Below are 21,696 nucleotides of genomic sequence, written 5' to 3' on the forward strand. Positions count from 1 at the left end.
TGCGTTGTAGTCGTCATAGGTGTTTGGCTGGGATTCCTGCATAAAGTGCGTTGCCGTAGTCCAGTCTGCTGCTGACGAGGACCTGTGTCACCGTTCTTCTTGTTTCGGTCGGGATCCACTTGTAGATCCTGCGGAGCATGTGGAGGGTGTTGTAGCAGGAGGAGGAGACGGCGCCGACCTGTTTAGACATGGAGAGGGAGGAGTCGAGGATGAATCCCAGGTTGCGTGCATGGTCGGTGGGTGTCGGCGCTGTTCCCAGTGTGGTCGGCCACCAGGAGTCGTCCCAGGCTGAGGGGGTGGGTCCGAGGATGAGTACCTCCGTCTTGTCCGAGTTCAGCTTCAGACGGCTGTTTCTCATCCAGTCAGCGACGGCCTTCATTCCCTCGTGGAGGTAGGTTTTGGCGGTGTGCGGGTCCTTGGTGAGGGAGACGATGAGCTGGGTGTCGTCGGCGTAGGAGATGATTATAATTTTATGTAACCCAGCTGATATATTGTATATTTTGCAAACAGTATGTAATAGCTATGTTTTAAGAATTGTATTTTCTTTTATATAGTTTGTGGGACATTACAACGTAATATACATTTTCTACTACTACTTCAACACAAAAAACATTTCAGACAAACAAGGAACCATTATCCTCACTCTCTTTGAAATCCATACTAATATTATAAAGAGAGAGCCCAAACCTTTGAGGCGGGTAAGCTCAGGAACTACAGCGCCAATCGGAACACCCAATACAGTATTGAAAAACACAGTATCAGCAGATGGACATAGGCTATACAGCAGCCCACCATATACATTATAAGGGGAAAAGAACGTTAGGGGCAAAGTAGTCAGTTGTGGGCGTGATCGTTGTGCTGGGGGAATGTGCATAGAGCGATGGGCGCGGCATTCATCAAAACCCAACCCTGCTGAATTATACCGCTTGCGAGAAGCGTTCTGAGTAGTCCGTTGTGGGAGTGTGCGTTGTGCTGGAGGTGTGTGCATAGAGTGATGGGCGCGGCATTCGTCAAAACCAAGCTGGATTCCACCGGTTGCGAGAAGCGTTCTGGGTGGGACTAGCGTTCCAATACGAGTGGGAGGTGCATTTGGCATTGTTGTGGGTGTTGGCCGTTGACGCTATGTGGGGCGTCTAAGTTGAGCTACAGCGGACAAACACGTTCGCGGCTGACACAGTTCGCATGTTGCAGTGGCGTCAGGTACAGCGGACAAACACGTTCGCGGCTGGAGCCGACAAAGACGTTGCCAAAATTGCTCGGGTGCTGAGGCGATTCAGCGTAGCAGCGGGGCTAAAACGCAGTCACTGTGGCACTTCCTCACACTGGCTGGACAAGCGGAGGCACATGTTTGGCTGCAATGGACACCTAGTGTTACCGTGCATGCACTGCTCAACTACACAGGTAAAAAAGAACTTTCGAGACTTTCAATCAATCAATCAATCATAGCATTTGTATAGCGCACTACTCACCCGGAAGGGTCTCAAGGCGCTTGGGGGAAGGGGTCCTCTATTGCTCGAACAGCCAGGTCTTGAGTTGTCTCCTGAAAGCGAGATGGTCCTGGGTCAGCCGAAGGTGGATGGTGAGGGAGTTCCATGTCTTGGCCGCCAGGTAGGAGAAAGATCTGCCTCCGGCGGTGGTTCTTCGGATGCGTGGTACGGCGGCGAGGGCGAGGCTAGTAGACCGTAGCTGGCGGGTGGGCGTGTAGAAGGTCAGGCGGTCGTTGAGGTACTTGGGGCCCAGGTCGTGGAGAGATTTGTGTGCCTGGGTGAGGAGCCTGAACGTGATCCTCTTGCTGACGGGGAGCCAGTGCAGGTCTCTCAGGTGGCCGGAGATGTGGCTGCGTAGGGGATGTCCAGGATGAGTCGGGCGGAGGCGTTCTGGATGCGTTGGAGTCTTTTCTGTAGCTTGGCTGTGGTTCCGGCGTAGAGGGTGTTTCCGTAGTCCAGTCGGCTGGTGACGAGTGCCTGGGTGACCGTCTTCCTGGTTTCGGTCGGGATCCATCGGAAGATCTTGCGGAGCATGCGTAGTGTGTGGAAGCATGATGAGGAGACGGCGTTGACTTGTCTGGTCATCGAGAGGGAGGAGTGCAGGATGAAGCCCAGGTTGCGTGCGTGGTCTGTTGGCTTGGGGGTGGTGCCCAGGGCGGGGGGCCATCAGGAGTCGTCCCAGGCGGAGGGCGATGGTCCCAGGATGAGGACTTCCGTCTTGTCTGAGTTCAGTTTCAGGCGGCTGTCCTTTATCCACTCGGCGACGTCTTTCATCCCTTCGTGTAGGCTAGTTCTGGCGGTGTCGGGGTCTCTGGTGAGGGAGAGGATCAGCTGGGTGTCGTCGGCGTAGGAGATGATGTTGAGGTTGTGTTGGCCTGCGATGGCTGCAAGAGGTCTCACGTAGACGTTGAAGAGGGTGGGGCTGAGTGATGATCCTTGCGGTACGCCGCAGATGACTTCGGTGGCCTCGGAACGAAACGGGGGGAGGCGGACTCTCTGTGTTCTTCCGGCGAGGAACGAGATGATCCACTTCAGTGCCTTCTCTTGGATACCGATGTTGTTGAGGCGTTGAACTAGGGTGTGGTGGCAGACGGTGTCGAACGATGCGGAGAGGTCCAGGAGGATGAGTGCCGCTGTGTCCCTGTTGTCGAGCAGGGCTCGGATGTCGTCGGTGGCTGCGATGAGGGCGGTCTCGGTGCTGTGGTTGGCTCTGAAACCGGACTGCGAGGGGTCGAGGGATCCGTTCGTCTCGAGGAAGGCGGCAAGCTGTCGGTTGACGATCTTCTCGATGACTTTGGCAGGAAAAGGGAGGAGCGAGATGGGGCGGAAGTTCTTGAGGTCGGTGGGGTCTGCTGTTGGTTTCTTCAGCAGGGCGCTGAGCTCGGCATGCTTCCAGCTCTCCGGGAAGGTGGCGGTGTTGAGGGAGCAGTTGATGATGTCCCGGAGTTGGGGTGCGATGACGGAGTCGGCCTTGTTGAAGACGTGGTGGGGGCAAGGGTCGGTTGGGGATCCGGAGTGGATGGTGTTCATCGTGCGGGCTGTGTCTTCGGTGGTCACCGCGGTCCAGGTGCCGAGGATGGCGGCGGGGGGCGTTGGTTCGACGGTTGGGTGCGTGGTTGGTGCGCCGAAGCTGTTGTGGATGTCGGCGATCTTGTGGTGGAAGAACAAGGCGAGAGAGTCGCAGAGATCTTGTGAAGGAGTGATGTTGTTGTTGCCGGTGCGGGGGTTGGAGAACTCCTTGACGATGCTGAAGAGTTCCTTGCTGTCGTGGGCGTTGTTGTCCAGTCGTTCCTTCAGTGATTTCTTCTTGGTGGTGCGGATAAGCTGGTGGTGTTTGCGGGTGGCGTGTTTGAGGGTGGTCATGTTGTCAGTGGTCTGGTCGAGGAGCCAGGCTTTCTCGAGGGTGCGGCAGTTCTTGTTGAAGTCCTTGAGTTTGTCGGTGAACCAGGAGGCTTTCTTACTTCTTGGTCTGCTGGGGGGGTTCTTCAGTGGCGCGAGGTCGTCGGCGCAAGCAGTCAGCCACTTCGTGAAGTTGCGGGCTGCTTCGTTGGGTTCCGTTGTGCTGGCGGGTGGGTTCTGGCTGAGGGAGGTGGTGAGCTGCTCGGCGGTGATCTTGCTCCAGCTCCTGTGAGGAACCTGTTGCGGGTGGTGGTGGGTTGTGGTTCTTCTGAAGCTGAAGTGGACGTTCAAGTTCAAGTTCAAGTTCAAGGATTTATATAGCGCACTACTCACCCAGAGGGTCTCAAGGCGCTTGGGGAGGGGGATTATTATTTATCGAATAGCCAGGTTTTGAGTTCTTTTCTGAAGGGGATGTGGTTCTGTGTAAGGCGGAGGTGAGTGGGGAGTGAGTTCCAGGTCTTGGCCGCCAAGTAGGAGAAGGATCTACCTCCCATGGTGGATCTTTGGATACGCGGAACTGCGACGAGGCCTAGATTGGAGGATCTTAGTTGGCGGGTGGGTGAGTAGAAGGATAGTCGAGTGTTGAGGCATTCGGGTCCTAGTTTGTAGAGGGCCTTGTGTGCGTGGGTGAGGAGACGGAATGTTATTCTCTTGTTGACGGGAAGCCAGTGGAGGTCTTTCAGGTGGCTGGTAATGTGATTTTGGCGAGGGATGTCCAGAATGAGTCTCGCTGATGCGTTTTGGATGCGTTGGAGTTTTTTCTGTAATTTGGCTGTGATTCCGGCGTAGAGGGTGTTTCCTTAGTCTAGTCGACTCGTAACCAGTGCGTGGGTGACAGTCTTTCTTGTTTCGGCGGGGATCCAATGGAAGATTTTTTTGAGCATACGAAGTATGTTGAAGCAGGAGGATGAGACGGCGTTGACTTGTTTGGTCATCGAGAGTGAGGAGTCTAGGATGAAGCCAAGGTTACGTGCGTGGTCTGTGGGTATGGGTGCTGAGCCCAGATCCGAAGGCCACCATGAGTCGTCCCAGGCAGTGGGGGATGATCCTAGGATGAGCACTTCCGTTTTGTCTGAGTTAAGTTTTAGGCGGCTGTTTTTCATCCAAACGGCTACTTCTTTCATGCCTTCGTGAAGATTGGTTTTGGCGGTGTTGGGGTGTTTGGTGAGGGAAAGGATCAGCTGGGTGTCGTCAGCGTAGGAGATGATGTTAAGGTTGTGTTGACGCGCGATGGAAGCGAGTGGACTCATGTAAACGTTGAAGAGGGTGGGACTGAGTGATGATCCTTGTGGTACACCGCAGATGACTTATGTTGCCTCTGATCTGAACGGGGGAAGTCGGACTCTCTGAGTTCTCCCAGCTAGGAACGAGATGATCCAGTCCAAGGCTTTTCCTTGTATGCCGATGTTGTTGAGACGTTGTATGAGGGTGCTGTGACATACAGTGTCGAAGGCCGCGGAGAGGTCGAGTAGAATGAGGGCCACTGTTTCTCCGTTGTCCAGTAGTGTTCGGATGTCGGAACTGTTGCAGCGATGAGGGCGGTTTCGGTGCTGTGTTTGGCTCGAAAGCCGGACTGTGAGGGATCGAGGGAGTTGTTGGATTCGAGGAAGGCGGCGAGTTGGCTATTGACGGCTTTCTCAATTACTTTGGCCGGGAATGGGAGGAGGGATATGGGGCGGTAGTTTTTAAGTTCAGAGGGGTCTGCCGTGGGTTTCTTCAGGAGGGCGCTGACTTCGGCATGTTTCCAGCTTTCTGGGAAGGTAGCAGAGTTGAAGGAGCAGTTGGTGACATCACGGAGATAGGGTGCGATGATGGAGTCAGCTTTGTTGAAGATGTGGTGGGGGCATGGGTCGGTTGGCGAGCCAGAATGGATGGAGTTCATTAGGCGGATGGTGTCTTCAGTGGTGATTGGGTTCCAGGCGCTGAGGTTGTTGGAGGGCGGTTTAGGTTCTGAGGGGGGTGGAGAGGATTGTTCGTTGGAGCTGTTTTCGAAACGTTTATGTATGTCTGCAATTTTGTTGTAGAAGAAGGAGGATAACGAATCGCAGAGGTTTTGGGAGGGAGTGATGTCGTTTGAGGCTACGGTGGGGTTGGTGAATTCTTTGACGATGTTGAATAGTTCCTTGCTGTTATGGGCGTTGTTGTCGAGTCGATTCTTGAATGCTGATTTCTTGGTGGATCGAATCAGCTGGTGGTGCTTGCGGGTGGCTGCCTTGAAGGTGGTCATGTTGTCGGTAGTTGGGTTTTTTCTCCATGTTTTCTCGAGAGTACGGCATAGCTTCTTGGATTTTTTAAGGTCATCGTTGAACCAGGGGGCCTTTTTGCTATCTTGTTTGGTGTGGTGGTTTTTCAAGGGTGCTAGTTCGTCAGCGCTGTGAGTGATCCATTGTTTGAATTTGATGGCCGCTTCGTTTGGGTCCGATGAGAGGGCGGGTGGGTTTTGGTTGAGCGATGTGAGGAGTTGGTCGGTGGTGATTTTGTTCCATTTTCTTCGGGGAATAGGTTGTGGGGGGTTGTGGGTCAAGGTGGTTTTGTAGCTGAAGTGAACACAACTGTGGTCCGTCCAATGGAGAGCTGTGGTGTGATCGAAGGAGATATGTTTGCTGGAGGTGAAGATTGGGTCGAGCGTATGTCCGGCTACATGGGTGGGGGTGTCAACAAGTTGTTTGAGGCCGAGATTGGTCATGTTGTCAAGAAGGGTGGTGGTGCTGCTGTCGTTTTTCTTTTCCAGGTGGAAGTTGAGGTCTCCTAGTAGAATGTAGTTCTCGGAGGTGAGGGCATGTGGACTGATGAAGTCAGTGATGTCTTCGCTGAATTGTTTACGGGTTCCTGGAGGCCTGTAGATGAGGGTGCCTCTGAGTGTGGTCCTAGGGTCGGTGTGGATCTGGAAGTGGAGGTGTTCGGCGGTTGTAAGGTTATCGTCGGAGCTGGTCGTGATTTTGATGGTGTTCTTATGGATGATGGCGATGCCTCCTCCTGTTTGGATAGTGCGGTCTTTTCGGATGATTTTGTAGTTGTCCGGGATGGCTATGGCGATGTCGGGTGTTGAAGATGCGTTCATCCATGTTTCAGTAAGGAAGGCGACGTCCGGTGATGTAGTGTCCAGTAGATCCCAGAGTTCAGTGGCGTGTCTGTGGATCGAGCGGGTGTTTAGCAGGATGCACTTCAGGTGGTTAGAGTTGGGGGCTGTTTTTGGGGTTAGTGGATGTGGTAAGGGTCTTGATGCTGGTATATTTGCAGGAGTGGCAGGCGAAGGGACCGTGGGTACGTCCCGGGGCAGCTTCGTAGCATTGCGGTGTGCGGCCGGGGTTAAGGGCTAGAAGGGTGGTGGCGGCATACGTTATGCGGGTGGAGTGGGGTTTGCGTGGACCAGGGGGTCTGGCGCTGGGCGCGGTCCAGGCGCAGACGGGCGTAGACGGGCTTACCTTTGGCGCACCTTCGGCGCGCGACCGCTGCGCGTCAACGCTGCGCGCAATGGCATCTGTCATATGGGTATGGTGGAGGGGGCGGGGGCGAGGGAGGGTCAGCTGGGAGGCGGTAGCGGGGAGGAGACACGGGCCAGGAGTGGACACAACAACAACAAAATGGCTACGGAAACAGGAAGCGAAACGGGGCACAGCCGAGGACCGGCAATCTAAATAATAGCAGGCTACGGCAATTAGCTCAAACAATGCAGCGCCAACGTACACAAAAAGCAATCTGCTTGTACAGTTTCGAATTCCCAACAGGCAGGCTAAGTTATTATGAAATTTGCAATGCGGCGCAGGAAGGGCACTGATAGCGCTTTGCGGCTACGATACCAGGCGCTGTGCGAGTATGCACGAATCACGGGTCCAGCAGGGTAGCAGGCAGCAATGAGGCACACAATTAATCAGCAAGCGTGGGAGCGTGGTTGAGCGACCGCTTCGGGGCAAGCCCAGGTGGTCACAGCGCTAGGAGGGGAGGAGGGACGAGCTTACTCTGTCTGTGGGAGGGAGGGTCAGCTGGGAGGCGGTAGCGGGGAGGAGACACGGGCCAGGAGTGGACACAACAACAACAAAATGGCTACGGAAACAGGAAGCGAAACGGGGCACAGCCGAGGACCGGCAATCTAAATAATAGCAGGCTACGGCAATTAGCTCAAACAATGCAGCGCCAACGTACACAAAAAGCAATCTGCTTGTACAGTTTCGAATTCCCAACAGGCAGGCTAAGTTATTATGAAATTTGCAATGCGGCGCAGGAAGGGCACTGATAGCGCTTTGCGGCTACGATACCAGGGGCTGTGCGAGTATGCACGAATCACGGATGTATGTGAGAAGTTGGCCTGATATATAGTGCTCACTATTCTAGTGATCACTGTGTATCATACCAAACAACCCTTATTGATGATTGGTTGTAAGTCAACCTGATAGACCAGCTATCCTAGTAGCATGGACAAGAGCAGTCTTTAGGCTAAACTCTAGAGGGCGTGTTAAGCCAGCTGTTTTACCATCACATTTACCCCTTGAACACCAAGTGAAAGGACACCACACAAGTTGTTATGAAAATAAAGTATATTTATTTATAACAAGACTACCCTGAACTCTTTATGAGTCAGGGAGCTAAGCACAATACAAAACTCTTAAGAAAACACTTTAAGTTGCACAATTTGAGCACGAGTATGCACAATCAGCTGTGGTCGGTCCAGTGGAGTCCGGTGGAGTGGCTGAAGGTGATGTGCTTGCTGGATGAGAAGACGGGATCAAGCGTGTGGCCGGCGTAGTGGGTGGGGGTTGTCACCAGTTGCTTGAGTCCGAGGTTGGCGAGGTTGTCCAGCAGGGCGGCGGTGTTGCGGTCCTTGTTGTTCTCCAGGTGGAAGTTGAGGTCCCCTAGGAGGATGTAGTCGGTGGAGGTGAGTGCGTGCGGGCTGATGAAGTCCGTGATGTCCTCGCTGAATTGTGTGCGTGGTCCCGGTGGTCTGTAGACGAGGGTGCCTCTGAGGGTCGTCTTTGGGTCGGTGTGTATCTGGAAGTGGAGGTGCTCGGCGGTGGAGAAGGTGTCGTTGGAGTCGGTCGTGATGTGGATGGTGTTCTTGTGGACGATGGCGATGCCTCCTCCAGTCTGGTTGACGCGGTTCCTCCTGATGATCTTGTATCCGTCCGGGATGGCGATGGCGATGTCGGGGGCTGAGGAGGCGTTCATCCAGGTTTCCGCGAGGAAGGCGACGTCCGGGGATGTGGTGTCGAGCAGATACCAGAGTTCCACGCCGTGTCTGTGGACGGAGCGGGTGTTGAGCAGGATTCACTTGAGGTGGTTGCTGCTGGTGCTCGGCTTGGCGGGTGCGGTGCAGGTCCGGATGCAGGAGAACTTGCAGGAATCGCAGGTGAAGGGTCCGTGGGTGCGTCTCGGGGTGGCGCAGTAGCATCCAGGGATCCGGCCGGTGTTGAGTGCGTTGAGTGTTGCGGCGTCGTTCATTTTCATCCCCAGGCAACGTCGGGCGGGCAGCTAGTGTATTAATATTTGAAAGGATGTTTGCCATGCTACCCACAAAGTACTTCTCTAGTCCAATAATTGGGGGCATTCACACTGTCAATTCAATTCAATATAACTTTATTCGGTCTAAAAACAATAGGCCATAAAAGTACATAGAAATGTTGCACATGGCTGTAATCACACTGTCTCTGTGGACATTTTCCTTCGTTCCTATTTAATTGAAATTTGTAGCGGAAGGTGATCAACTAAATGTTACCAAGTGTCTGAAACTGTGATGCACCATATGAGCTGTTGTATTTGTAAAATATTTTTTTGTTTTGATCTGTAAATTTTGAAGAGGCATATCTAGATGTGAAGGCTCTTGTTCTTTCTCAACTCAGTTCAGCTGTTAATGCAGTGGTGTGTCGCAAAAGCCATGGGCCTTTCCGTAGACCTCAATGTTTAAGTAAGTCTCTTTATTTTTATTTATTTACTTACTTCAATAGTTTTTTATAGCGCGTACCCTTGCGGGTATCAGAGCGCTTTACAAATTTAAAGAATGCATTACAATAATATCATATTTGAAGAAGAAAAATACAGGATAAAAAAGGCAGCACCCAGAAAAGGGAGGGTAACGACCTAAAATAATCTATTATGACAATTACTATGCGAATCTCCAAATGACTCATTCAATTCAACAGATAGTTCGAGTTCGATCAGCCTTTTAAAGTCTGAGGGCCCCTATTAATATTTGAAAAGGTCGAGTCTGCCGCAGCACTGTATTGCCATCATCACCACGTTCACTCTCGCAGAGAGTGCTTTAAAACAATTCCGTGCCTTAGGCTCAGTAACCGGATCTGTTTGTTTGAGGAGGGCTGGAACCACGAAGTGACTTAAACGCATGCATAAATGTTTAAGTTCAAACGAAACTTTCCCCAAATTAGCACAACAAAATGGGATTGTGGGGCCGGGTAAGAGTCTGGGGTGAAAGTGTGGTGCTCCTGTCCAGCTCTTTGTAGCGGCCGAGTCGATATATGTGCGCCACGCAAACTTACAAAAGGAGGTCCCTGGGGGGCCGATGCAGCTCGCTGGCAGGCGAGGCGAAAACCATAAGGCGGCAGCGTCTAACAAATTCCAAGCCTTGTATACAGGTGGTTAGGGGGAGGGCCTGCCCCCCCCCCCCCCCCCTCCCGCCGGGAACGGAGACTTTCCCCTGGCCCTCTCGAATGACAAACACATTTAGACCAGCCCAGGACCTGAGTGGGTTACCTAGGCAGCGGTGTAAACTGATCCTCCCATGCCGCCTCGGGGCACACACTTGTTCCTCCTCCTCTCAGTAGGTATGAACGCCGGACGAGGACTTCCCAAAAACACACCCGCCGGGCCCCTAAGTGAAAGATGAAGGACTTCCCTGCCTGCGGTGCTGTTTAGTCACCTCACCCTTTCAGCCTGTGTACCCGCCATGCCGCTGCCCCGGCCGGTGCGACTGGCCGCCACCTCGCTTGCGTTGGTGCTGTGCCCTTCGAAACCCGGGCTCACGGAGCAAGGCGGCCCAGAGGTGTTCAGGCTTTTTCAGGCGGCTAACGGCCGGTCTTTCTGGGATCGGCGGCTGGTGGCTGCCGTGAACCGGGTATTTTTTCAAGGTTGGCTGCGAGGCGCCGTGCTGCTCTTACTGGGCGAAAGCGGAGACCTGGAGGAGCTAAAGGAGGCGTGGGCAAGGAGGGCGCTCAGGGCCCCCAGGGGCTACAACATCCGGGCTGTGGGTAAGTATTCTGTTCTGCTGCAGCCCTGCGTAGCAGTGCACGCGCCTTGATGCGATGGCCACAGGAGTTAAATCTGGTACATAGAACGAGGTTCGTGGGGGTGGGGGTGTTGGCCTTACCTGTTTCTTACATAAAGGGTACAAGGGGGTTCAACTGGTGCTGCACAACCAGATACATGTGGAGCACCCTCCGTTCTATGGTGAAAATTCCATTGATCCAATTCAGGGTTGCATTTGGAGAAGGACCCCATCTTCTCTGGTGGCGCCAATGAGTTACGCCATCCTATTCCTACCTTACACTCAGCTGAGCAGTATGTCATGGCTAGATGTAGGCTGCAGAAAAGTCGAGGAGGCTGAGAGTTGTACCGTTGTTTTCATCTCAGGAGAACAGAAGCTGTTCGTTGAGGTTAGCCATATTGCTTTAATTTCTCCTGGATAGCATGAATTTATAGTGGAGACCATGGCGAATGAGAAGTGGCTCAATGTACTCAAATAACTGTTTTGAAACCCCACCCTCTTTGTGTGACTGTTCTGGAGTAGGTTGGAAATTAGACTCTTCTTTGTTTTATGATTGCGGATGAAAGATGTTGGAGACAACTTTACCCTGGTTATTTGGCATTTCTTTCACTTTTGAGCTTCTTAAAATCTGATGTTCTCATGCTCATGGAAGCTTTGTGACTTTTAACTTGTTTTTGTTTAGATGTAGATGTGACTAGGAGGGCACATTGGCGGCGTACAGTTACAGCACGACTATCACTCTGTTCATCCACCCATCTTAGTCTCAGAAAACTCCACTTAACTCTTGAGGGCTCTCTTTAATCTACCATTATGATTTTGTTTAGAACACAATCCGGGTCTTCAATCCGATCACCCTCGATCCAGGGGTAAAAAAAGGGACGGGCCGCAATCCAATTGCAATCAATCCAGCAGTGGTTTATTGAATCCTGAAATGGCAATTCAGTGGCGGCTCCTTCATTGGGGCAGAGGGGCGTCTCCTCACTGCTTTCTCGCAGTACAAGCAGCAGAAACCTAAAATGGTAAAACTACAATTTTATGTTTCTGCTTCTCGCACTGCTAGAAAGCAGAAGTGTGTGGTTGGTTCGGTCCTGCTCGAGGGCAGGTAGGGAGTGACTTGCCCACTGTTGTGGGCCCTGACTGTTTGGTCGACCCCTGGGGCCGACCTAACCCGTCATGCGCACTCTCCCTTTTTAGGGCAAGACCTGCGTAGGCTGCGCTTGCGCAGTCTCTCAGGGGAGATCTTATGTTTACAGTGTGGGGGCTTGGACCCGCCCCTCTTCTGCATTGGCTGGCTTCCTAAACGGAGGCCAGCCATTGGAGGAGAGGGGCGTCACTCCCGGATTCGGTGGGTGTTTTTTACTTTCTTTCTCTTTTCTTTCTCTCCTCTTCCCATTGGCTGGAATTTTACATTCCAGCCAATGGGAAGAGGAGAGAAAGAAAACATGCCCGTATCCAAAATTGACGCTGCGTTTCTCTGAGGCTTTCTTGCTTCACCTCGGAGAAACGTGGTGGTGTCATGGCGGAGCTCGCTTGTTCCTGCTTCTCGTGGGTCTTTTTTTCCTACTTACTATACAAGCCTGCTTTGCTATTTTATATAAGGAATTGTATATTTACTGTAAAAATAACAATAGCGTAAAAATAGATTCTCTAGATCTGGATCGGACCGTGACTTGATGGGGATATATTAAAGATTTACATTGAAACCTTATTCTAACGCTCTCTGTTACCGCGTTACACATGGTCTGTCTTTGTTTTCTTTGACCTCTCCCCTTTTGTCCTCCACTCTCACGCCTCATGCCCGCCCCCCCAACACGAATACACATAGTAAATAAGAAATGGAAATGCTTTTCCCGTCCCAATCGCCCAACAGCCCGCAGGGAGCCCGCAATTTTCACATTAGAAAGAACATGTGAGGATATTCCGCCGGAGCTGCTAAATTAAGTGTATCGACTGCGTCCCCCCTTCCCGCGGCTCCGAGGCTGATAGATGGCCATCCGCGACCCCGTGACAGCGTCGGCGCGATGCTGAGCACATTACAAGGCACAGCGAGGAACAGGCTATTAATTCAGAGAGACATTTAGAAACCAAGGATGCTGGCAGCCAGCCAGAGGGTGTCCAATAGGAACCACTGGGGTCAGGCAAGGGATTGGTGTCAGTACAACGCGGATTTTTACATCGCATTCCGTTACAACGGAATTTTTACAACGCAGGATCCATTACATCGGATGCCATTACAACGCATGGCATTACATAGCAGATGGTATTACAACGCATGGCATTACATCGTAAGTATAGGTAAGTATACTTTTTTTTAAAAATGTTATTAAGTTAATTTAATTAATTTAATTTAATTTAATTAATTTAAATAAAATACATTTTAAAAAAGCCATTAATTTAATTTAATAAAATAATATCTATTTAATAAATGTAATTTTAATAAAGAAAGGGAATATTTTAATTTAATTAAAATAATAAAATTAACTTAATGTACATATTTTTATAATTGATATTAAATTAAATTAATTGAAATAATGTATTTAATTTAATTAATTTAATTTAAAAATGTAATTAATGAAATAAAATTAATTTAATTTATTAAATATATTTTAATTAATTTAAAAATGGTAAATATATTTTAATTAACCCAAAACACAAACCCCTGTACCCCAAAACCCAAACCCTGCCCTAAAACCTAAAAACACTCCTGTACCCCAAAACCCAAACCCTGCCCTAATACCTAAAAACACCCATGTACCCCAAAACCCAAACCCTGCCCTAAAACCTAAAAACACCCCTGTACCCCAAAACCCAAACCCTGCCCTAAAACCTCAATCAATCAATCAATCAATCATTGCCACTTGTAAAGCGCGCTACCTACCCGTAGGGTCTCAAGGCGCTGGGGGGGGGGGGTGCCGCTACTGCTCGAACAGCCAGGTCTTCAGCTTCTTCCTGAAGGAGAGGTGGTCTTGGGTCAGGCGCAGGTCGGTCGGGAGGGAGTTCCAGGTCTTGGCGGCCAGGTAGGAGAAGGACCTTCCTCCTGTAGTCGCTCTTCGGATGCGGGGGACGGCGGCGAGGGCGTGGTTGGCTGATCGGAGGTGGCGATTGGGAGCGTAGAAGTTGACTCGGCTGTTGAGGTAGCTCGGGCCTTGGTCGTGTAGGGCTTTGTGTGCGTGGGTGAGGAGGCGGAAGGTGATTCTTTTGTTGACGGGGAGCCAGTGAAGGTCTCTCAGGTGACCGGAGATGTGGCTGGTTCGTGGGATGTCGAGGATGAGTCTGGCTGAGGCGTTCTGGATCCGCTGGAGTCTCTTCTGGAGCTTGGCGGTGGTACCGGCGTAGAGGGCGTTGCCGTAGTCCAGGCGGCTGGTGACGAGGGCCTGGGTGACGGTCTTCCTGGTCTCGGTGGGGATCCACCAGAAGATCTTCCGTAGCATGCGTAGGATGTTGAAGCACGCCGAGGAGACGCTGTTGACTTGCCTGGTCATGGAGAGGGAGGTGTCCAGGATGAAGCCCAGGTTGCGCGCATGGTCTGTCGGTTTGGGTGCGGTGCCCAGGGCGGGGGGCCACCAGGAGTTGTCCCAGGCGGAGGGCGAGGAGCCCAGGATGAGGACCTCCGTCTTGTCCGAGTTCAGTTTCAGGCGGCTGGTCGTCATCCACTCGGCTACCTCTTTCATCCCTTCGTGCAGGTTGGTTCTGGCGGCGGCGGGGTCGTTGGTCAGGGAGAGGATCAGCTGGGTATCGTCGGCGTAGGAGATTATGCTGAGGTTGTGTTTGCGTACGATGGCCGCGAGGGGGCTCATGTAGACGTTGAAGAGGGTGGGGCTCAGAGATGAACCTTGGGGGACGCCGCAGATGACTTCGGAGGCCTCTGACTTGTACGGTGGTAGGCGAACTCTCTGTGTTCTTCCGTCGAGGAAGGAGATGATCCATTCCAGTGCCTTCCCCTGGATTCCGGCGTTGTTGAGCCGCTGTACTAGGGTGCGGTGGCAGACCGTGTCGAAAGCCGCGGAGAGGTCTAGGAGGATGAGGGCCGCTGTTTCTCCCTTGTCCATCAGGGCTCGGATGTCATCGGTGGCGGCGATGAGGGCGGTCTCGGTGCTGTGATTGGCCCGGAAGCCGGACTGTGAGGGGTCGAGGGATCCGTTCGTCTCGAGGAAGGCGGCCATCTGCTTGTTGACGGTCTTCTCGATGACCTTGGCTGGAAACGGGAGGATCGAGATGGGTCGGTAATTCTTGAGGTCGGTGGGGTCCGCTGTTGGTTTCTTGAGTAGAGCGCTGAGTTCGGCGTGTTTCCAGCTCTCCGGGAAGATGGTGGTGTCGAAGGATGTGTTGATGATGTCTCGCAGGTGGGGTGCGATGACAGCGTCGGCCTTGTTGAAGACGTGGTGAGGGCAGGGGTCTGTCGGTGATCCGGAGTGGATGGAGTTCATCGTGCGGATGGTGTCTTCGGTGCTGATCGGGGTCCAGGCGTGGAGGGTGGTGGTGGGGGGTGGTTGTTCGGTCCTGGTGTGCGTGGGTTGGTTGTTGAAGCTGTTGTGTATGTCCGCGATCTTGTTGTGGAAGTATGAAGCGAGGGAGTTGCAGAGGTCTTGCGATGGGGTGATGTCGTTGTTACCAGCGCTGGGGTTGGAAAGCTCTTTCACGATGTTGAAGAGTTCCTTGCAGTTGTGTGCGTTGTTGTCCAACCGGTCCTTGAAAGCTGTTTTCTTGGCGGCGCGGATCAGCTGGTGGTGTTTCCGGGTGGCGAGTTTGAAGGAGGTCCTGTTGTCTGGTGTCGGTTCCCTTCTCCAAACTTTCTCGAGGGCTCGGCAGTTCTTCTTGGAGCTCTTGAGTTCGTCGGTGAACCATGGGGCCTTCTTGCTGCCGGGTCTGCTAGGCGGGGTCCTCAGTGGGGCGAGTTCGTCGGCGCAGTTGCTGATCCACTTCGTGAGGTTGTCGGCGGCCTGGCTGGGGTTCGCTGAGCTGGCAGGAGGGTGCTGGCCCAGAGAGGCGGTGAGCTGGTCTGCCGTGATCTTGTTCCAGCTTCTGCGGGCGGCCTGTTGCTGGTGTTGGTGGGTCGTTGTTCTCTTGAAGGTGAAGTGGACGCAGCTGTGGTCCGTCCATTGAAGCTCTGTGGTGTGGCTGAAGGTGACGTCTTTGCTGGATGAGAAGACGGCGTCGAGCGTGTGTCCGGCGAGGTGGGTGGGGGTGGACACCAGTTGCTTGAGTCCCAGGTTGGCGAGGTTGTCGAGCAGGGTGCTGGTGTTGCGGTCGTTGTTGTTCTCCAGATGGAAGTTGAGGTCTCCCAGGAGGATGTAGTCGGCGGATGGGAGGGCATGCGGGCTGACGAAGTCGGCGATGTCCTCGCTGAATTGCGTGCGTGGTCCAGGGGGTCGGTAGATCAGGGTGCCTCTGAGGGTGGTGTTCGGGTTGGTGTGGATCTGGAAATGCAGGTGTTCGGCGCTGGTCGGAGTGTTGTCGGTGCTGGTCGTGAGACGGATGGTGCTCTTGTGGATGATGGCGATGCCTCCTCCCATCTGGTTGGCGTTGCGGTCCCTCCGGACGATCTTGTAGCCCTTCGGGATGGCGATGGCGATGTCGGGAGCTGAAGAGGCGTTCATCCAGGTCTCCGTGAGGAAGGCAACGTCAGGGGCTGTGGCGTCTAGGAGGCTCCAGAGTTCGATGGCGTGTCTGTGGACGGAGCGGGTGTTGAGCAGGATGCACTTGAGGTGGGTGCTGCTGGTGTTCGACTTTGCGGGTGCTGGTGCGAGGCAGGTCCGGCTGCAGGTGAACTTGCAGGCGTGGCAGCTGAAAGGTCCGTGGGTACGTCGTGGAGTGGCCTGGTGGCAGTCTGGAAGTCGGCCGGTGTTGAGTGCGATGAGGGTAGCGGCGGAGTACGTCCTGCGGGTCGGTCTGGATCTTCGAGGTCCAGGGGTCCTGGCGCTGGTCGCGGACGGGCGCAGACGGGCTTACCTTTGGCGCGCCTTCGGCGCACAATCGGCGCGCCCGCTGCGCGTGACCGCTGCGCGTTCGCACGGTCGCCATTTAAGGCGAAGTGCGCGGGTGGGCGGAGCAGCTGGGAGGCGGGAGCGGGGAGGGTTACAGAAGGCAAAAAGGGGCGTGGCTAAGCGGCGGTGGCGGGAAGGGAGGGCGGGGGGCGTCGAGGAAGGCGGTAGGCGGACAACAAGGAAGGAGGGCAACACGGAGGAGAAAACAATGAAGAAAAACAGGCACAAATGCACGCAAAAGCGGGGAAAAACAAGGAAAAACAAGTTAACACAGACAAGCACAAATCACTGTCAAAATAATACAAAAAACCACTCGCAGCGGCGGGAGCCGGCAACGAGGCAGCAGCGAGGCAGAGGCGGCTGGGGGCACACGCAGCAGCTGGTGGCCGTGCGGCGCGGGGGTGTCCCACAAGTGGGTCACACTCACCTGCGTCGCACGGTCGCCATTTAAGGCCAAGTGCGCGGGTGGGCGGAGCAGCTGGGAGGCGGGAGCGGGGAGGGTTACAGAAGGCAAAAAGGGGCGTGGCTAAGCGGCGGTGGCGGGAAGGGAGGGCGGGGGGCGTCGAGGAAGGCGGTAGGCGGACAACAAGGAAGGAGGGCAACACGGAGGAGAAAACAATGAAGAAAAACAGGCACAAATGCACGCAAAAGCGGGGAAAAAACAAGGAAAAACAAGTTAACACAGACAAGCACAAATCACTGTCAAAATAATACAAAAAACCACTCGCAGCGGCGGGAGCCGGCAACGAGGCAGCAGCGAGGCAGAGGCGGCTGGGGGCACACGCAGCAGCTGGTGGCCGTGCGGCGCGGGGGTGTCCCACAAAACCTAAAAACACCCCTGTACCTCAAAACCCAAACCCTGCCCTAAAACCTAAAAACACCCCTGTACCCCAAAACCCAAACCCTGCCCTAAAACCTAAAAACACCCCTGTACCCCAAAACCCAAACCTTGCCCTAAAACCTAAAAACACCCCTGTATCCCCAAACCTTGCCCTAAAACCTAAAAACACCCCTGTACCCCAAAACCCAAACCCTGCCCTAAAACCTAAAAACACCCCTGTACCCCAAAACCCAAACCCTGCCCTAAAACCTAAAAACACCCCTGTACCCCAAACCCAAACCCTGTCCTAAAACCTAAAAACACCCCTGTACCCCAAAACCCAAACCCTGCCCTAAAACCTAAAAATACCCAAACACCCCAAAACATATACCTCAGTACCCCAAAACATATACTCCTATACTCATACTTATTTAAAAAATTACTTAAATTAATAAATTTAATTTATAATATTTAAAAACATAAATAAATATTTTTATTTATAATTAATAATAATTAAATCAATTATATAATATTAAATAAAATTAAAAAAAATTATATACTTACCAATACTTACGATGTAATGGTATGCGTTGTAATACCATCTGCTATGTAATGCCATGCGTTGTAATGGCATCCGATGTAATGGATCCTGCGTTGTAATAGCTGCGTTGTAACAGCATTACGACGTAAAAGTTGCGTTGTAAGTGATACACACCTCAGGCAAGGTGTGCGTGGGCCAGGGGTCAGGGCTGCTGAGCTAACAAAGGCGCCGCCTGAGAAAGGCTCCATTAACACACAATCCGCAGATTTAATGCATGGATCTCAGGAAGGAAATGTTCAAGCACCGTTGATAGGTTGATTTTTTAAAGCACACGGTTATTCGGCATGCACACAATAAATGCATGCTTCATGGCGGGCTCACCAGGTGGTGAGAGTATTAATGTAATTTTATTTTTTCTTAGGTGCGGACAACTAATTAAAATAATTTAAAAGCTAATACCAACAAAACTGGTTACAGGTAACATTGCAGGCATGCAGACCCTGCTTAAATTTCCTTGTAAATAGAGAGGCGTTGTTTATTGTGCGGGAGCATCCAAGCTTCAAACTTGAAAGATGTGCACGAGCACTGCTACCATGTTGCCAAGATCCATGCCTGATGTACTGCTCAAGTCATTGTTTTTTTCCCATTGAATTCTGGATCTTGTAGTCCTATTTTATCTAGGAGTAAACAAGACTACAAATTCCAAGAATTCAAAGTAAAAGGCCTATACTGAAGCAGCACATTTCTCGTGAATCTCGAAGACTTGGTAGGACTTCACGAGGATGAAGAGCTGCGCAAGGACGTTGCCAGTGATGTCTGGTTGAATGTAGTGACGTACAAAAATAATAGACACAATCATTATATGAAAGACCACTCAAATCACAAGGGAGCCTGAGGTCGGACACTGTGTGTATATGTTCACCAACTCCTTGCGGTGCTGCTGAGGATTGGCGGTGTCTCTCTTAGGTGACAAACAACGCTGTGTGTATATGTTCATCCACTCCTTGTTGTGCTGCTGAGGACTGGTGGAGTCTGTTGTGGTTGATAACTGACACTCAGTGTATATGTTCTTTCACTCATTGTGGTGCTGCTGAGGATTGGTGGAGTCTGTCTTAGGTGATATAAATAACACTGTGAGTATACGTTCATCGACTTCTTGTGGTGCTGCTGAGGACTGGTGGAGTCTATTAAGGTTGATAACTAACACTGAGTGTATATGTTCTTTTTTTTTTTTTTTAAACTGTTTATTGATGTTTTTCACAAAAAAAGTCACATCAGTTAGGAAAGACAATCCAGGTTACATCGATAATTGACGTAAGGTTAAATGCAGCATAGCTCTAACTAATCAATTGTATAATAGCAATGAATTATCCATGCAAAAGTAGGCAATAAACAGCAATATACAGCAGTCCACATGTGACATCATGACATATGACGACATTAGGAGATCAGAGGCTTGAATTAATAATTGATAAGAATCATGACTGTGTTGTGTGTGGCTCTGTGTGTGGCTCCTGGTGTTGCTCTGTGTGTGGCTCTGTGTGTGTGTGGCTCTGTGTGTGCATGGCTCTGTGTGTTTGTGTGTGTGGCTGTGTGTGGCTGTGTGTGTGTGTGTGGCTCTGTGTGTGTGTGTGTGGCTCTGTGTGTGGGACTCTGTGTGTGTGTGTTGCTCTGTGTGTGTGTGTGTGTGTGTGGCTCTGTGTGTCTGTGTTTTTGAAACATAAATAAAACGCATTGTTATTTGCAATGTCAATAGCTCAAAGTAACGTAAATACGCGACCTATTGCATTGTAAAAGCAATAGGTCTGCATTTGCGAGAGATTAAGCTATTGGAATTGTAAATGACAATGCCATTTATTTATCTGTTTTCAAAACAAACACATAAATAAAATTTGTCATTTCAAATGACAATAGCTCTAACTTTTGCAAAGGCGAGACCGTTGCATTGTAAATGCTTGTTTTTTATGTAGGCTGGTCCACTTACATCGAGAAAATGGCCTCTCTATAGGTGCCTGGCTGTGCGCCGTCCACACCAGTCAAAACGCTGCCATTGCAGCATTGAGATTGGCTTAGTGGAGGGAGGCTGCCTGTGGAAAACGCAGACCCGGCCAAGAGCAGCAGGAGCTGAGGCGGCGGCGCGTGACCCGGGGGAAGGTATGTTTTTAAAAATTTGAATTGCCGTCCCGCTTCACAACCCCTCCCAGCGAACCCCCGCGTCATGCCAGCCGCGGCTGGATCATTTCTTCACACAAATCCCGCTTTTAAGTGGTCCTTTTTTGGTTGGTACAGTAAAATAATCCGTTTGTGGTTAACAGCTATGCCATTGGGCGGATCGCATTTTTGTGCATCAATCATTATCAATTGGAATCAAGATAGATGCTGAACCAGAGCAAATATGTAGCGCCCTGAATCTGCTTCACTGCGCTACATGTTGAGTGCTAGATGCAATGAAAAGCCTTCGGCACACGGAATGGAAAAGGCGGGGTTTCCATAGGTTGTGGACCCCAAAAAAAACATTTCTGCTTTTACAGAAGAATTTACGGGGGTCTGTCTTCTAGCGGCTGTATGCTTTTTCATGATGGAGATTATAGTATAAAGGTTACACTTGTGCCGGGAGGAGGGTTTCTGCTAGAATGTGTATCCCAGACTTTTGAACAGTTCTGCAGGACGTTCCCTATGTCGTTTAATTTTAAATCCCGCCTGCTCCACCATTGCAGAGTATGACGGGGCGTTAGACAGAATTTAGGGAACAGGTGTTTGTGGTAAAAGGGCAGATAACATATATGATAACTGTTAGAATTGGGGGTCTCTGGTTGGCGCAGTTAGGTACTTGTGCCAAGCAGGGACCCTCTCCTCTAGTCAGGGCAAGGGAATTACCCTCTTAAAATAACCCCTGCTCACCCTCTACACCGTGTGACGCGAGCAGTCAAGGCTAGTTCAGAGGCGATGTAAGTTGAGCATTTGTGACTACATACAGTAACCCAGTGACTAAATGGACACCACACAAGGTTTTGTATCAAAAAGAAGTTATACTTTATATAGAGTTACCACAAGACCAATAAACAACAAAAAGAATCCACAGTACAATTAAATATCAAGAGTTCTGGTTAAAAAGGTGTAAATCAAAGTTCTGTGCGAGTCGGTAGCCTTCTCCGGCTACGGCGTGCTGAAAGAACACAGAGCCTAACAGATCCAGCGGACAGCAGCGGTCCGGGCCCACTCAAATGTCGACAGACTCAAACACAGTACCTTTTCCTTGAGGCGGCCCGCACGGATGTGCGAGCCGCCTCAAGGTGTACAAAAAGAAAGCGTTGCAGGTCACGGTGTCCCTTCCGTCGAGGTGCAGGCTATGGCGCAGGCTACGGCTCGTTGACGGCGTCGGTGAGCTCAGAGCTGGCGTTGTTCGGGGCGGACGTTGCTCAGTGTGGTGCCAACAGGACACCGGGCCGGTCGTGAGAGTCGGTCACTGCTCCCTGCCTCTGTTGCCACTGGAACAGCAGCAATTCACAAAGGCTGGTGAAGTCCACAGGTCCTGGGACTTCGGTCAGGGGGTAAGCTCTCTTCCAAGCCCTTGGAGATCTTTTTAGCACAAGTTTAAAGCAAAGGTAAAATCCACAAAGTCCTTTCTCCTCTCTAGGCAGCCAGACAATCACTGCAGGCCAATCCCCCAAGCAGCACGTCAGCTTGGGAATAGTCTCTCCTCAGTTTCTTCAGGTTCCTTCTCCTCAGCAGAGGTTTCTTCTTGTCAGTTC

General features: G+C 51.6%; 1 protein-coding gene across 2 annotated transcripts in view; it reads left to right on the forward strand.

The window, feature by feature from the left end:
* Nucleotides 1-10,016: 10,016 nt before the first annotated feature.
* The window catches only part of STOX1 (storkhead box 1), a 181,444-nt gene continuing 169,764 nt past the window's right edge, over nucleotides 10,017-21,696 (forward strand). Inside the window, exon 1 of one of the 2 annotated variants that reach the window (XM_078643196.1) lies at nucleotides 10,017-10,582. In XM_078643196.1, coding sequence (XP_078499322.1) covers nucleotides 10,282-10,582 — 301 coding nt within the window. In that variant the 5' untranslated portion in view covers nucleotides 10,017-10,281. Of the gene's footprint in view, nucleotides 10,583-10,871; nucleotides 10,988-21,696 lie in introns of those variants that run through there. The other variant, XM_078643197.1, reaches the window with a different exon arrangement.

Source organism: Lissotriton helveticus, chromosome 5_1 (genome assembly GCF_964261635.1).
Source record: "Lissotriton helveticus chromosome 5_1, aLisHel1.1, whole genome shotgun sequence".
NCBI lineage: Eukaryota > Metazoa > Chordata > Amphibia > Caudata > Salamandridae > Lissotriton > Lissotriton helveticus.